Source organism: Opisthorchis viverrini (assembly GCF_000715545.1).
Source record: "Opisthorchis viverrini unplaced genomic scaffold opera_v5_321, whole genome shotgun sequence".
Taxonomy (NCBI): domain Eukaryota; kingdom Metazoa; phylum Platyhelminthes; class Trematoda; order Opisthorchiida; family Opisthorchiidae; genus Opisthorchis; species Opisthorchis viverrini.
The window spans coordinates 114,811-132,172 of record NW_008751979.1 but is presented as its reverse complement, the minus strand read 5'-3'; the positions used below and the strand labels follow the sequence as shown (position 1 = coordinate 132,172).

The 17,362-nt window shown below is 44.3% G+C and overlaps 2 protein-coding genes across 2 annotated transcripts in view; one reads left to right on the top strand and one right to left on the bottom strand.

Annotated features, from left to right (window-relative positions):
* T265_09966 (hypothetical protein) overlaps positions 1-17,362 on the bottom strand; it is a gene marked incomplete at both ends in the record, with an annotated part of 42,643 nt that overhangs the window by 9,508 nt on the left and 15,773 nt on the right. Inside the window, one exon of the mRNA XM_009176203.1 lies at positions 13,653-13,833. Coding sequence (XP_009174467.1) covers positions 13,653-13,833 — 181 coding nt within the window. The remainder of the gene's footprint in view (positions 1-13,652; positions 13,834-17,362) is intronic.
* On the top strand, positions 4,731-16,054 carry T265_09967 (hypothetical protein; the record flags this gene model as incomplete). Its single annotated transcript, XM_009176204.1, has 5 exons — positions 4,731-4,841; positions 4,876-4,916; positions 11,835-11,958; positions 14,681-14,987; positions 15,699-16,054. The coding sequence occupies 5 exons, from the start codon at positions 4,731-4,733 to the stop codon at positions 15,926-15,928; spliced, it is 813 nt and encodes a 270-aa protein (XP_009174468.1).

Below are 17,362 nucleotides of genomic sequence, written 5' to 3'. Positions count from 1 at the left end.
CCACTTGACAGCCCACTGACAGTGCTGGATTTATGCACCAATTTATCAGCTCGCGCACGCAATGCGCGGCTACCTACCCCCCCACCCAAATCATCGGTGAACGAAACTGCGGCAGCCACAACCACTGTACGACGAGTACGCGGTTCTTACAGCTGACAATGATGGTAAGGCAGCCGGTTCTTACAGCTGACAATGATGATGAGTAAGGCAGCTTACAGTCGTTTTGTTGATTATCTGTTTACTCTTTGATGACGACGATTCGTGCTTCTCAGGTATATTCTCCAACAGTAAGGAATTTTCCTTGAATGCATCTAATCCCTCGATTCACAACCAGCTCAGCTGTGACTCTTAATAGGTGTGAAACTTAAAGTGATTTCCTGAGAAATCGACAACTTATGGGTGCCCAATTTCTGAAATATTACTTGAATCTTAGGTAGTATATGTCAAAGGCTTGCGGATGAGAGTGTAACCAAGAAGATACGGTGCTTTGTTAACCTGAACTATGTACACAGACAAAAAGCCACCTCAAAAGTGCCGTGCTTGCAGGTTGGTGAATGAATGAGTGTAGAATATCAGCTTGAACTTGGTGCCCACCACGCATTTAGTCAGCATATGTATGAGAAATTTGGGTACATGTTAGTTACCGTATGACGCATTCAAGAAGCTCCTGAAATAAGGCAGGGCTTTGTTTAGCGAATATGCACTCATGATGTTCTCTGAGAACATCATAAACGAGAGACTCAGCTGGGTTCCAGGTGAGTCTCTCAAAAAAAACCAAATTAGTTTGCAAATGAGTGTATATTCGCTAATTTCGTGCAATTTGGTTTCAAGTAGAACATAGGGTTGACGGAAACCCGGGGATCACGCCTACTTGGTGAGGCCCAAGAAGGGCGAAACCGATCGTGGGCTGTCGACGGATTTTCAGCAACCTCATGAGTAGTACAGGGCTTTGCTTATTTGATGGGATTCTCTATGTAAGCTTACGGCGCATGCTTGCTGATCACGTTGGTGACTAGGAGCCCCTGAATTTTCACTTCACTGGGAGGCGTTTCAATACCGGAGTATAAGACAGAAAGCTTTCTAAAAAGGTCAGAGAATGTGATAGGATAACGGTATGTCCAGTGAAGAAGAGCACGCACACCAACGAATTTATTAATAAGTTCGAGAGCATGAGGAGAAAGCCAAGTGAATTTGGTAACGCTGTTTGGACATCTGTGATCAGCTGATAGGATGAATCCAGGCATCCCATGTGGGTTTTGGAGGACAACTGTGAACTGCAGACTGCCATCGAGGTCTTGCTTGTGCACGTTCGAAGTGTGAGGAAAAATAGTATCTCTTTATGAAGCTCTAAGAAAAATGCGTCCTCAGGACTAACAGCCTCTTTCTACTCAGTCCTGTGCGGGCTGAAACCCAATGGTCACAACCAGTCAACGTTATCAACAAACTCGCATTGGTAGAGAGAATCAGGAAGAGCTGGATCTTGGACAAACATGCACGAAGGTAGGAAAAAAGGTACCGTGTAAGGTGACTGCCTGAGTTGCCACTTCAGAGAGCCCTCAATTGCCTATTTCAGTTGGCGAAGTATGCAGACATGGTCAGAAATCGCCCAATGCGTCCATTTGCGGGAGACCCCGAATTACACTGCCTTAGGTATTTGTGGTCTAGAGATAGCGAAACTTCCATTTTGGCCTTTTTGTCAAGTGAAGACAAGAATGCAATGGCTTCCAGTACAGCGCTTGTCTGTTGCTCCACCCATTGATATGTGTATTCATGTTTTATTTATTACGGTATTCGAGATATCGCATTATTTTCTGTTGACGGGACACTACTCAGTAGGTTACTGGAAACTTTGACAGCCCATGGTCAGTTCGGCTTTTCTTTGGACTCATCAGCTAGCTGCAGCCTCCGAGTTCGCGTTAGTCTTCTACTTGGACCTAAATTGAATGCTATTCACGAAATACACTCATTTGCACATTAATTTTGAACGGGGACTCATCTGAACCCAATTTGAATCACTCAACTTGCTTAAGGTGCATAAAATACCAGTGGGTCTTTACCAGTACTCGTAAGTATTCAGTGGGGTGTTGTCCTCTGCGTCACGCAAGCCCCACTTTTAAAACAAATACGTTGGGATGGAGTATGATTTGGAGTCTCCAGATGGGCCCAAAAGCCTATTCAGGGGACCTTCATCCGGGTTGGAAACAATCGAAGGTAACGAGGGGAATGATTAGTGGCAGACTGAGTTTACGTTCTTGTGCAGAACGCATGTGTTGCAATGTAAAACCGAAATCATAAAGAGCAGATGTTCAGACGTAATGCACTGCTCATAAGGTTGCTGAAAGCTCTTCGATAGCCCACGATCGGTTTCGCCCTCCTTGGGGTTCATCAAGTAGGCGCGGACCCCGAGTTTTCAACCTTACGTTCTACTTGAATTCAAATTGGACAGATTTTGATAAAAACACTAGTTTGTATGTCAATTTCGTTTTCTCGGGAGATTCAACTGAGTCTCTAGTTTACTAATTTTCAACTGAATGTGCCTCGCAAAGGCCACCTCATGCTTCAGCTGGTACGATATTCGATGTATCGCAGTATATTCTCATAAAGGGAACTACTCACAGGGTTGCTGAAAAATTTTCGGCAGCCCACGACCGGTTTTGCCCTTTTTGATGCTTCAAAATGTCAGCTGGGTTCCAGGTGATTCTCTCGTCAAAACCAAATTGATATGCAAATTAGTGTATTTGTCGAAATCAGTCCATTTTGGGTTGACGGACACTCGGGGATCACGCCTACCTGATGAGGCCCAAGAAGGGCGAAACCGGTCGTGGGCTGTCGAAGACTTTTCAGCAACCTTATGAGCAATGTATTGCGTCTGTGCATTATATCGCGATATCTCTATTATTGTACCAACTGGAACATGAGGCAGCTTGGTTCAGCACATTCAGTTGGTTAAAACCAAATTGGTATACAAATCAGTGTATTTCGTTCAGAGCAGGTGTTTGTTTTACCCTTTATTGTTGTGCTTGTCTACCATGTGGATCGCCAAGCCAAACAGACGTAGGTTGGACGATAGTGTCTCCTCACCTGATAGCATTATCAGCATGTCATTATTTTGCTGGTTCGTTTATCAGTTCGCTTCCCCTCAGGATGATGCAGACCGATACACTGCTGTTAGATTCAGCACCACTAACGGGCTCCCGTAGGTCAACAGTATTTTGATTTAGCCAGAAAACTACTGGAGCTTCGCAGACATACCGATAATAAACGCTGGTTGGGGGACGTAAAAAGGTCTCCTGTCGGTTTTTTGTGGCCTTTTGCCCCGAACCAACCCACCCTACTAGGTATACACCATACTGTCAGCGGCCCATATTAATTTCATCAAACAAAACAACGACTGGCGACCGGATTGCGAACGCTGGCCCCTCAAGCACAAGTGTCTCCGCATCTGCAGGAATAGTTTGTTATGCGCTGTATCCCGGGTAACAAGGACATTAGGCTGGTGGCCAGAGTTGTACATGGACAGAAAGGCATTTGACATATTTTTGGGCCGATGGCCATAGTTGTCTCCTTTCATGGTGGGAAGGTTTGGTTGACTTGGTCTATCCAGATGACATCATTACGCGACTCGATGACTGTCATTTTGCGGTTTATTTTCAATCGAATGTCGGAAGTACTCCCTTGTTTCGGTGTACGTTTTATACCTTTGAGGTGCGAGACCCTGCTTTCGTCCATCAAAGTAGGCGTTACTGTTCATTCTGACCTCCGAATAACGAAACTTTGGTAGATAGTAGACCATGACACGGTAACACGGTCAAACTTGATTTTTTCGTCTTTCTGATTGGAAACCACATTATTCTCCCGGAACATGGTTAGACATGCTTCTCCTGTTTTCCTTGGGAGCATAGTAAGCCTTGTCCAAATCTTGTACTTGATTTAGATAGAAAAATTAGGTGACTGTTCTAAGGAGGACAATTTTGTGTTTATTCACACCGATATGTTGTTTCGGATTAGCAGTCCACTGAGCTTGTTTCAGAGGAGTAAACATTTGGTATGAATGTTTTTCTGCCTTGGATGCACATTGTCCATCCTACAAAGAACGCTGTTTGATAGAAATGACCCACCTGAGCAAACAAGTTGTTTGAACCGGAAACCCAAGCAGGTGACCAGTTCGGAGGTAGTGTCTCTTTCCTTCTAAACGCAACTGTAACATCATTAACGAAGATAACAACATCACTGTTGACACCGATTCTTTGCAGCCGTGTAACCGCGATTTCTCAGATTATACTTTGAGTGAAGAGAAGCGAAAAGAGCAGGTCAGGTAGGGGACCTCGCGCTGGCCTATCGCAATCATTCTGAGGTGCGTACATCTCCCAATGCACCGAGTTACTTTCTCTCCTCATGTACCAGTTAGCTCATTGTGCTCAACCCTAATATTTCCCAATTGTTGATCACGTGTACAGTTTACTCGCAGCACACATCAATGTCCCCATAAGTCCAGCATATCACTGACACCTTGAATTTTCTGACTTGGAATTTCCCTCTTCAGACAAAGATGCTTGACCATGGAGTAAAAATATGGTTGACGTGACAAATTACTGTTTATAGCACCAAGCGCTACTTGAGCTTTCTTATCAAGCGTCAGAGTAGCTCTTCGTCCTACACGCCTGTTTGCTAGCTGTAGACAGCATATATCTGTGGAGATTTCACATGTATATCGTTGTAATTGCAGAAAAATGGATCCGGACGAGAAGAATCGGTTGTTGGCGCATTCGATCAAATTTATGAAAAAGGTTGTTAATGCCGCTGGTTTGACCGCTGTATCAAGAAATTTCAATCGGTATGAGGTAATTTCTGTCCTAAACGCTCTATATTCTGCAGGACTTTAAACGACTTTTCAAAGGTCGGAAGCGATTCACAAAGTGAGTTTTCTCTGAACAAAGTATTTGGTATTTTTGGAAAGCTTTTCAAGCTGTTAGGTTCATCCTAGAGTGTACAATCACACCGTTGCTCATACAACGGATGTACTTACTATGTTTATGTGATGTCTTCAACTTTCTTACGCACACATGTCATCTTAATGCGAAATCTCATTGACTACCCTCTTGTTCTCTGCACTGGCCTTTCGTATTTACACTTTTTCTTGATTTCTAACATAAAGTACTCGGCTTTAAACATGCTCGACCGAGCTAGCCCGGACGTGCGTTAGTCTCGTATTTGTAATATTTGTCACATATTTGTCGAATAACCTCAGTAATTTAGTTTGGCACGACGTACCACTATTAACCGGCAAACCTGCTTCGATTAGCAGTCATTCACGTTGGAGCAAAAGACTCCACTATCTTGAGTGTCGACCCAGCTGAGCTCTGGAACGGTTCTTGGACAGCACGTTTGGTTGAAATATACCTTAAGAAACAGCTTTGTTTGGGTTTCATTTAAATGCCATCCTCACCAGCACTTTCAGTCCCTCTTATGTCCGGCATCCAAAAGCATTTTCCCGGATCCTATCAGCTATTAGGTTTGGATTCAGCTTTTATCTTCACTCCTTAATTCACTTCTCCCTAGATCATGGTTGGTGAATCACTCTCAAACCGAACCGATCAGTTACGCCACGGGATACGCTGGCTGGGCTGACTATCTTATATATTGGGATACTAATATCTCGCAGAGCGTTCTCGCTCACCCATGTGCGAGGTGAAAACAGTCTAGTGGCAGTAAAGTTTACAGACTGCGACAGTATACTCAATCGAGTTGTTAACTTTCGTCTTTCCAGACAGAGACCGTCAAACTAAACACATCAGTGATTGATAATGCGGGCACGGTCTGGATACATAGCCCCTCGACTGAAATGGCATGCTGACCAACCTGGAACGTTTGGCGATTCCCAAATTTAGCCGCAATCGATGTATATCGTCAAAGTGTGCAGCAAATTATCTTTTATGTCGGCAAAATACTCTCATTTGCAAAGTTAGTTGGTGCTAACGATAGGCTCAACCTATTCCCAGCTGAGTCTCTTGCTTATATATTCCTCAAATGGTGCTCAGGCAGAGCAAGATGTTAACGGAAATTTGCAGACTGTGCCCACCTATTGAGTTCCAGTAGGCGCGTAACCGTTCGTGGGCTGTCGAAGAGTTTTCAGAAACCTTAGGATTAGCGTGTTCTGTCGAGAAAACAGCATTCCAAGGAGGGCGCTGGTGGCTAAGTTAAAGGTATCCATGTGAGGACCTAGTATTGTTGTCACTAGGATATCTTCTGAAGTTGATTATTCAACCCAACTTAGTAATTCCCTACGCTAATGCTGTTGGTTAGAACGGCTGGCTTGCTTGTTCGGTCCATCTAGATTTCCTTCAAACGTGTACCAAACGACAAATGGGTACGTCACACCATCGTCCCAAGTTTGAATTTCCTCTTCGTTCTCCCTCGCGATGAATGTCACCTTTATTCCTCCCGCGCCTATTAACTATACATAACTCCCCATGGGCCAATAAAGTCTTCTTCGTGGGTATTCCCGGTACTTACATAGTGTACCACAGACCTGTTACTAAGGCTGGTTTCGAAAGACTGCTGGTATGTAGGACAAAATCGCCATACAGGAAGCGTTTAAAAAAAGAGGAAATCCTTGTTCGCATGCATTTTAATGTATTTTTGCTCTTTTAAGTCCGCCAAAATCGTCGATCATGACAACAACTGTTGGGACTGCAGTGATTTGCGGGATTTCAGAAAGGAGGCACTATATAACCACACCCACAACGTCCCTTGGTACCTCCGTAAATTTATATCTAATTCGTGCTCCAAGGGAGACATCTGTCATGCTTAGCAGTCTTAAACTGCATGCCTCCAATGGTCGAAGAGATAACACGGATATACAGGATTAAACCGCAACTAGTTAACCAAGTCATTCGTTATGTGCAACGATCCTGCACGCCACATATACGTCCATATTTAATCGTACTATGGACAGTTGGTGTCCAGGATAACTTTGTGAAACGAGGGCGTCAAGTAGAAGAGCGGCAACAGCTATGTTCATGTGTTGGTGATCCGACCACAAACTCAAACGCATCTCCCGTTATCTCAGTGATTGTTACAAAAAACGAACGGCTTTCAGATAGCATCTGAATCTGTTGCAAGCGTCCAACTCGTGCACTCGGACCCCTCGACAGGATAACCAACTGTATTCGACGAGGCTTCCGGAGCAGATCATTCAGACATCGGGAAGAATCGTTCTGATCTTAAGGGGGGGGGGGGGGGCAGTTAGTTTCAACTGAAGGATGTATCCCAAGGAAGTGATGCTTGGCATTCCGGGTTCATTTTTGTACATAGCCTTTTATCGATGGGAAACAAGTCCAATGATACGGCCTTGGCCCCATCATTCGAAAGTATCTCAACATTTGTGTCGCCAAACTCTGTTATTGTCGAGTCTTCAGGTCGAGGGAGATGAAACGCCCCTCCGCCACCGGATCAGACGGATAATTCAGCCTGATGATACGAGTGGAGTCTTTAGTTTGCAAGCAATGTACGCAGACAGTAACTTTAGGGCTGCTTGTTAGCCAGTGGTCCATGTTGAATAGAGCATTTGAATGTAAAACAGCAATAACAGGCGGCGCGCTATAAAGAGTTAGTAATGGGAACCGAAAGGGTGCGCTTATTAGTATCAGCAGCTGTGGTACGGCAGGAGCTGGGGACCTGATAGAAAACGGGAATATATGAGTAGCAACGGGGCGTAGTGTATTCGGAAAAATGGTGTTTTACGTAATTAGACAGTGAAATCTGTTAGTGGTGGCTAAGCTACTGACTGGCTACCCACGCCGGGAGACCGCACGCGCAGTTTTCGTCCGAAGATCCGGACATACACAGCATCTGGTTGAAGCACATAGTTCACTGTCCACGGTAGCCGATAACCAAGACGCTCTTTGGATCGCCGCGGACCATCTAGACTATTCAGTTCACCCGGTAGTTATGTTTGTCGGTGATCCCCAAAGTGACCCGACCCAGTATCGCCCGGTCGCAAGTTAAGTGAAACCTCATAGGTCGGTTAAAATAACCTGTTGACAGCTTAGTGAACAAACTTATTCCAGGACCAACAGCGGTCGATCCTACGGACCCAACGCTACAGCATTCCAGCTTAGCACTATGCTCCATGATCAGTGACTTTTTTTTGAAGATTTAGTCATCTAGTCAGCGTTTGACACAGCGGTGTCATTGTATATATAGGGTTTTTTTTTATGAAAGACCAACTAGTCCTACAAGAACCCATTGGACCCTGGCAACACCACTGCTTTTCCTTTGTGGCTGTTTGTTCACCACCAATATGATCAATGCAAACGTCGCGACATCCGAATTAGGAAGTAAGCTGGTAAGTAGTTATGGGAAATTTTCGCGATAGAAAGGCTCACCGTGACGTCTCGGAAATAAGCGCATCCGAGTTGGTTTTGGTCAGTTGCATATCGTAATCAAAAGCTTTGTGTAAATTATACTGGGTTTTAGGCTGTTATCCTCATTTGCGTGTTCTTTGCGTTTTCACAACATCTGCCACCAGTCCAGTATGATAATGTCTTGTTTGTTCTTTTCCAAGGCGGGGCATGTTGCCGGCAAATATGTATCGCTTGCTTCCGGCGCTCCGAACCTACAGACAAACGTATCTTTGTGAACAAAAGAAAACGGACACATGGGCGTAAACGACACGGTGTTAACCAGGTAGATTCTTCCGTTCTTGCTGACGCTTTGTAGTATGTTGAATGCCGACATTGTGGTTGTAAGCAGCTCATGCCAGACTTTCGTCCCTCAGACTACTCTGCGTAAGTTGCTTGAGCTGTGTAATTCGTGTACGATTACGCCCTGTTTTCTGTATTATTATTCCACCCAATTCTTGTTTTAAACTTTTCTAACCTATTGTAAGGCTGTATTCCAATATCTTAATGTGAATATTTAATAGTGGAAGCAATTCGGTCTACCCAAACGTTCCGGAATTCCTCACGGTATCATGGTGACGTCGGCAACATTACTGCAACCTCACGTGTGTGGTCGCAGTTTACCGTCTTTGTTGCCCTCATTATACCTCCATTATGATGTGTATGATGATAAATGAAGCAACGGAACCCGGGTTTGTGCCGCAGAACCTAGCGCCTCCCTCCGCCCATCATCCAACCTATGGCAGCTCGTTGGTTAATGAGTGCTTCATTGTCACAGTAGCGTCTTGGAAAAAACAGTTGTCAGGTCTCGCCTACAAACCAATCGAGTCTGCAATTCCTGACAGTTACTACTGACACCAGAAACCAACTACTACCGTGCCTCGTTTGTGCTGATTTTGTTACTTGAATTTACAAAGCAGGATGTATCAGTACAATGGATGTTCCATTTTGGCCGGCCAATACGTCGTCACACTGCTGATGCGGGTCATATCGCAGCTACCTTCTAGATTGATACTCTAAGACAAGATGCAGGCCCTGCATCTTAATATGGCTTAAAAGCTATATTAATCGATCTTCTGTGCAAATGTTCGATTCGTTGTCTAAATTAACCTACGACCATTAAAGTAGTGGGTCGATAGCTACATCCACTCAGGAAAACCCTTAAGCATAAGAGTTTGAAAAGCAACCAATAGAAACCCAACCTTCGTCGATTCAGTTAATTAGTAGAGCTACCTGAGTTGGCTAGATGCCTCAGTTCAGTTTGTATCGCCGGTGAGTTTTCCATGAAATTCAAATAGTTATGCAACTGAGTGTGCTTGTCAGCGTAGTATCAATCTTCTAAAACCATTCGTATCTTGACAAACATGGCCCTTGTAGGTGGTGGTGAAATTTTGAAGTTCTGACCTAGGTTTCGCTAGATCACGTGATTTGGATCCCATTATTGGGATTTGTCTTCATTATAAATTCGGTCGGCTGGCCTAAGCTGAATGACACGAAAGGACATTTTCTGGCAATGGACTACCTTTGGACGTAACATATAGGCTCCAATATCAGTATTCTTGGTTATGGTAAAACTGCGCAAGAAATTGTGACAACTTCCGGAAATTATTTCTTTTCAGAGTACCCGGTGGTCCTTTCTTTAGTTTCAACTACTGACCTCAACGTGACGCAACCCCTGTCAAACGTTCCAGCTGTTGTTTCAAAACAGACTGCTTGGTTTACCTTGTGGTCTGCGCAGAGTCTACTCGTGTCATCTGTGGTCGCTTGCTATTGCCGCTCTCGTTTCGTAGAGCACCCTCGTCAGAAGCTTCATTCACTACCGATTCGCCTTAGTGTAGCAGATGTCCTAGTCTACAATCGGTACCAGTCGGTGACAATAACCAACCAACTCTTACAGATGAGCTGAAAACACCCCTAAAATAATTCTCACCCGGGTATCAGGTTTACGTAAATGTACGCTGGCCTTGCAATCACAGAAAAATAGTACGTTCGAAGTTTAGCTTCATCCGAGAGATTAGTTGTGCGTATTGTCTTCCCTAGCTTAAAAGACACCGTTCACTGAATCCAGCAAGCGGTTCACTAATACACCGCGTTAACATGATTACCAATACCTGAATCGAGGACCTGAACGAATCATACTGGGAAGGAAACCTAAATGAGCGTCTTGGAGTTTGGGGTTGAACTAAACCTAAGTTGTAGTGCAGATGGGATTATGAACTTGAATTCGACCAGATTTTGAACAGTTTATCGGCCATTGATGTGTTCTCTTCTGTTGTTCTTAATTGCTGTCTCTTAAAAGGCTCGTTTTTTGGTTATTTACACCATGAGGCTCGTGGATTTCCCTCAGGAAGTAAGACTGTTGCTCGGTGAAAAAGATCACATGCCCTCCTAGTTGGTAGAGGCTGCATCTCCATGAGGAATCCTATCGAAATCTGTACTTACAAGTGATCCTTTTTCGAGGGAGTATCCAACTACTAACCCAAAGATTGTGGATTTGGATCTCCTTATATTCACAAGATTCGGGTTATTAACGATTCCAAACAAGGATGAGACGGCTTTTAAGCTTAAAATGGTTGCTTGCATGATAAAGTCACGGGGAAAAAATGGTCTTCAAATGCGGATAATTTACTTACTACTATGATTATGGACATCAACCTATACTGATCGTTAACCTCCGATAGGCTGGCAGCTTCTGAACTCTACGAAATGGATGCCTTTGCACAACTGATGGGGATCAGTCCACCCATCACGGTCTAGCCCACTCATTCAAGTCACCGCGTTTGGTCGATTGTCTTAGTAGGAAACCTGGAAAGAACTACAACAGTCTGGTTGAATTTTCAACAATGTTACTTCCCGACCATTATGACTACATGCAGTGTGCATTTCGCCTTACCCTCAGAATTCAGCTGTGAACGCAAAATTGTTGAAGCCTACACTCAAAGTGCGAGCGGATTCCGTTTTAGCACTGTTAATTCTGTCCCGTACGGAGCATGTCAAATGAAATTTACCGACCTGAGTGAATTGTGAAATAGCTATCAGAAATCCCTTTTTACATCGCCTTTCTAGATATCCAATTCTGTTATTTTTCTTGTTCTCTCCGTTATCCAGTGACCCATTGAAAACACCACAACGGCATCTAAACGTCGTTCCAAGTAGCAGGTACATGAGCGTGTATATTGTTTTCTAATCTGTTGACTGTAGGTCACTGAAAAAGAAGAAAAAGAAAGAACAGATAGCGGTGTACAAAACGGAGTCTCCTTGTATCAAAACTCCTCTCCAAAAGGCGAAGAGAAGGAAATCTGCGATGCAGGGCGTTCTTGCTCTGCTTTCATAACAAAATAACATTTTTATGTATCCAAGTACACATTCGCCTTCTAACCCGTTGTTCAATTTTGGTTTTCGCTCCATGTCTGCTGGTGCAGTTTCATTTAGTTACTCAAAAACATTGCAGGCGATCGTGGCAGGGAAGAAGATACTTCGCCAGCGTATGAAAAATGCTCTTCAAGCTATGCCTCAGGAGCTCATCGCCTCCAAGTCCCAACGACTTACAGAGCAAGTATGTTTTGACATTTGAATTGGTACTGGCTACCATCTTCAATGATTTCAATTATGCATGAATCGCATTCTTTCACTCGTTCAGTAATTTCCCGTGTAAAATATTGTTTGTAAGCTCCCAGCCCGTATTCCATTGTTATGGTCGTCTTTCAACACCTCATCACATAGGCTCGCCTCTGTTCCTCTTACCAAGAAAAAGCTGTCACTATGGCAATGGATTAGGTTGAAACGACAACTTGAATACACGTTAATCACACCGTGATAAGAAGACCGGTGACTGTGGGCCATAATCGTGTTGTGTAGCTTACCAGGTAGCCGTTCGAAAGCCTAGAATTATTCCCACCACGTGTTCCTCGTATGATGGCATGAGGATATAGGGACAATGCGCATATGAAATAGCGCTGAGATAACGAAATTGCATACACACGTTTCATCCATTAAGAATGAAACAGCTGTACAATGCTTCTCGGTTTCTCTGCATAGATTGGCTTCACTTACAGGATGAAATCTCCACACACAAAAAAGAACCATCACTGCTGTGTGATCTGGTGAACTCATTGGCTTGTGTTCTCGTGTGCCACGCTCAAAGCCCACATTCGCGACAAAGGTGTACAGTAGCAAGAACACGACGCAAGTTGGACCATCCAAACTAACACTATTTCAATGGGGCAACGGATTCATGCTGCTTCCCGTTCAGCACGAAATATTACCGACTCATGACCCACACTCGTAAGCCATTCATAACCATCGATTTCGCTGTACAACTGACGAAATGTCGGCCAATATATCCGTCATAGTGAGTATCCCAACAAAGTATATGTGTCGCTGCAAGTGACCAGACATTCCGCTTGTAACGCATGACGTGATATCGTTACGGCCACTGGTAAGGGATTGTGAAACACTCATGAGCTTTAAATTTCAACAGAAATCACGGAATGATTAAAGTCACTAATCAACCACGAGCGTCGCCATTATTCTTTCGATTCCACCGTCCCCTGTCAACTTGGAATCTGTCAGTCAGCGTCTTGACACGTGTAGCTTGACGTACGAACGGTACGACATTCCTAGAATATAGGCGTAGCAATCACTTGAACACTTACTGCAATGATACATGCCCGTCTAGCAGGACTCCTAGAATATCAGGCTCATCAAAAGTTGTAGACAGCAGGTGTATGTTTGTTACTGCGCCCTTATCAATTTCTCATGGGACTTCATAAATTTATCGCTAAGTGTTAACATGAATGATGCCTCGATCGCGACAGTTCCGGTTGCTTCATCATTGAGGTTAGATCAATCGAATCGAATCGAACCGATTGGAGTGCAAAAATAGGGTCGTGTGGATGAGTAACGAGAAACCAGTTACACGTGTTGTCGAATGCCTCGTTCAAAGTAGAAAATAGAGACACACTGAAGTCTAAGGCTGCTAAGCAGGCAAGACATTATTGTTCTGTAAGACTCAAAACTGAAAATTGCTGCAGCTCACAAAGTAGAGGTTTTACGGTGAATATCTGATGGAAACCAATCCTCAATCGAGTAAGAAGGAGAACATATTTGATCTCTATGACAAACATAAGATTACTAGACAGTTAACGATTTGATCCCATCCGGTGGGTGGAGGAGGCTCGCGAATATTCCATCGATTCAGGGGCCATTGTTCCATTTGTGTGATGCTGCTCAAACGCCGCATACACATACCGGATGCGTTACCTTGAAGGTTGTTTACACTCTGGTACTCTTGCGATAGCAGCTGAGGAACGAAAATCTTCCTGCCGCCTGCCAGTGCCTGTTGGATAATTTTCTCGGTGTTCGGTTCTTTCGGAAGGCTCAAATAAATTCCCATATTCCGTGATATTTGGTATTCTGGGGAAGACAGCAACTGGAAAATATGTGGACAAAACAACAAGGGTGTCGTTTAAGACAGCAAGACGTGAGTTTTTCCGCGAGTTGGAGTCCTTACAGTGTATTATCTGTCTACAGGTAGTGTTCTCCCCTTGAGCAATCACATCTAGTAAGCAACTGGAGGTGATCCATAAGACGGGAGTCAGTAACTCCACTAGTATTTTAACTGTTGACGAACATGTTTTCGGCAAGGTCTTTTCAAGTCATACAATTGCAAAGGTTAAGAGAGCGGAACATATTTGAATGGGTATGGTGTAAATGGACAGGGAATCGAGTGAGATGACATTGGCTACCTATCAAAGAACCATTAGTTCAGGTCGCCAATAGGATGACTAAACGGGACGCTAATGTATACTGGTTTCCTTCCTGCTGTGGCTGTGATGGTGTGTGCTTCCTCCCTGTTCAAATGTTTTGTAATAAATTTGTCGGGGAATCCATTGTCTCTCAGGACGTTGGTGAATAGCTCAAGTCATCCTATTGGCGACCTGAACTAATGGTTCTTTGATAGGTAGCCAATGTCATCTCACTCGATTCCCTGTCCATTTACACCATACCCATTCAAATATGTTCCGCTCTCTTAACCTTTGCAATTGTATGACTTGAAAAGACCTTGCCGAAAACATGTTCGTCAACAGTTAAAATACTAGTGGAGTTACTGACTCCCGTCTTATGGATCACCTCCAGTTGCTTACTAGATGTGATTGCTCAAGGGGAGAACACTACCTGTAGACAGATAATACACTGTAAGGACTCCAACTCGCGGAAAAACTCACGTCTTGCTGTCTTAAACGACACCCTTGTTGTTTTGTCCACATATTTTCCAGTTGCTGTCTTCCCCAGAATACCAAATATCACGGAATATGGGAATTTATTTGAGCCTTCCGAAAGAACCGAACACCGAGAAAATTATCCAACAGGCACTGGCAGGCGGCAGGAAGATTTTCGTTCCTCAGCTGCTATCGCAAGAGTACCAGAGTGTAAACAACCTTCAAGGTAACGCATCCGGTATGTGTATGCGGCGTTTGAGCAGCATCACACAAATGGAACAATGGCCCCTGAATCGATGGAATATTCGCGAGCCTCCTCCACCCACCGGATGGGATCAAATCGCAGATCAATCCGTCGAAGAAGGTCCGTAATTCATGATGAAAATTTTTTTCGAGTTATTTTTGTGGGATAGTTCTCTAGAAAGGAGCGAATCGCCCTCGTAGTAACCGTTACCAAAAAAGACACTCTCAGGGTTCTGCTAACGTACTCATTACCTACTCTGCGTTTTCACTGCATTACCATTCGGCTGGTGAATTTTTGTCGCGAAATAACTGGCGAGCGGCTGTCAGAAACGTCAATAGTCAAGAGTAATCTCCTGAATTCTGAGTTGTTTCTGCTCTGCTTTGAGGGATGATGGATATCAATCGCCCATGGTCTCCATCAGGTGTGTGAAAGCTAGATACAGAAAGGGTGTCATAGTCGGAAGATGTGATCGGATTGATTTGACACTTTCCATTATATTCCCCCAGGATTGCAATGGTGCACCCACTGTAAGTTGACACCTTTGGGACCTCTCGGATTATGGGTAACCAACTCACCTGCGCAATGCGACGTGATGTCGACTTAGGTTACTTTATAGCATGGACCACAAGGCCATGCAAAGCAGTCCTAGATTATAGCCGAATACGAGTCCTGTTGGTGTCATGGGAATTGTTCCTAAGCACTGTTACGAGTAACAGTGGCACCGGTAGATATCGCAGCAATCTCTCACTTTATCTCACCTTACTAATGCCTGCAGTTTTTCAGGTTGGACGTATAACCACAAACTGAATCACTTTACATCTGCGTTTTTAGGTGGTCTAGATCTACTGATTGTTCCTGGTCTGGCATTTACTCGGCTTGGTGATCGACTCGGTCGAGGTGGTGGGTACTACGATCGTTACCTATCCTGGTATCGTATAAAGTCCCGCTCGTCACATCTTCATTATCCGGTCTTACTTTCCTTGACATTTGAAGAACAAATTGTTGATGAACTACCAGTTGAACCACATGATATTAAAGTCGACTGTGTTATTTCCGCCTAATATTTTATATTTTTATCTGCAGCGTTGTACCGGATCTAATCAATGATCTTTCCAGCTACTTCTGCTAAAACGTTCCATCAGTTTGATTATGTCCACTTTATGCCTTCACGAAGAATCAAGTTTTCAAACCGACGACAAATAATGTTTGTTATGGGCAACAGGGCTGCTCCGGAAAAATGGAATGCTCGAAATTCGGTAGCATAAGTAATCATACCAGATTATATCCTTCACTTAAGATGGGATAGGAGTTTGTTAGGAACTTGGCATTATTATCCGCTTCTCGGGACTCGACGACGGCTCTAACTTTCTGACAGCAGTCGGGAAATGCGATGGTAGGCATTGATGGTTGACAGTGAAAATAAGCTAGACGCAACTTGTGAACATCAAGCAAATCAGACAGGACATTTGGACTTGCCAAAGCTCAGACAGCTTACCACACAGTCATCCCCCATGTGGCTTAGTTGAGTCATATTATTCGGTTATACGAAAGATGGTAAAAAGGGTGGGAATACTTCGACACTTATTGAGCAACAGTGGAAGCAGTCTGGAACGAGGCTAGTCGTCGGAACCTTCGGCTCTGAGTAGACGCCCAATTCTAGTCAGCCGTTCTAGAACCTTTTAGTCGTTTGGTAACTGAATTTCTGTGCGGTTCAATCTGCCACAACAATTCTTGGCCAACTGTTTCCTTTCAAGCACAATGAGTTCGATGAATAGTCAGTAAGTGGATTCGATCGTAGCGTACGAACGCTAATATGAACCAATCGATCCGATCGCTTCCATCACATGAACAGCCACCACAACCGTCGCCAGCAACACAACAGTACTGGCACCACACAGCTATGAGAAGAGAACGCCTTGGTGAACCAAGGAAAGAAAATAAGATGTTGGGATCTAGCATAATGCCGTCAGAACGAACAGTCGTATAGCAATGAAACGTACACATGGGCGTAATGTCGGAGTAAGACTTCATCAGCAGGACTCGCTTAGTATCCTCCGTGAGCACCACCCAAACGTAAACCCAGCTTAAGACGACAGAAGAGCTTGGTCAGACAGTTCAGCAAGAAAGTAACGGCATGATCGCCGCTGGGATGCGTTACGTATCATGCTCTGTAGGATTTTCAAGTCCTCACAAGCAAAGCGTGAAGATCCTACAGCACCCAGTTTAATGACGCATGCTTCTTTCACGCATCCATGTCATGGCATGTGTTCTGCTGACTTCTAGGAAAGGTTTGAGATGGAAAAATAGCTCGTGTTGGTGACGTACGTAAAAACAAAAAAAACAGTCAGATGTAACACCCTTTCGGTGCCTAGCTGCCATGCCACGCGAAGGATGCACGGGGGCTTGGATACTGCTTGGTTGCCCGAGACTACACAGGGGAAGTCGAGAGGCGGAGGTCGGGCTCGAACCACAGACCTTCCGGGCAGTAAATTCGC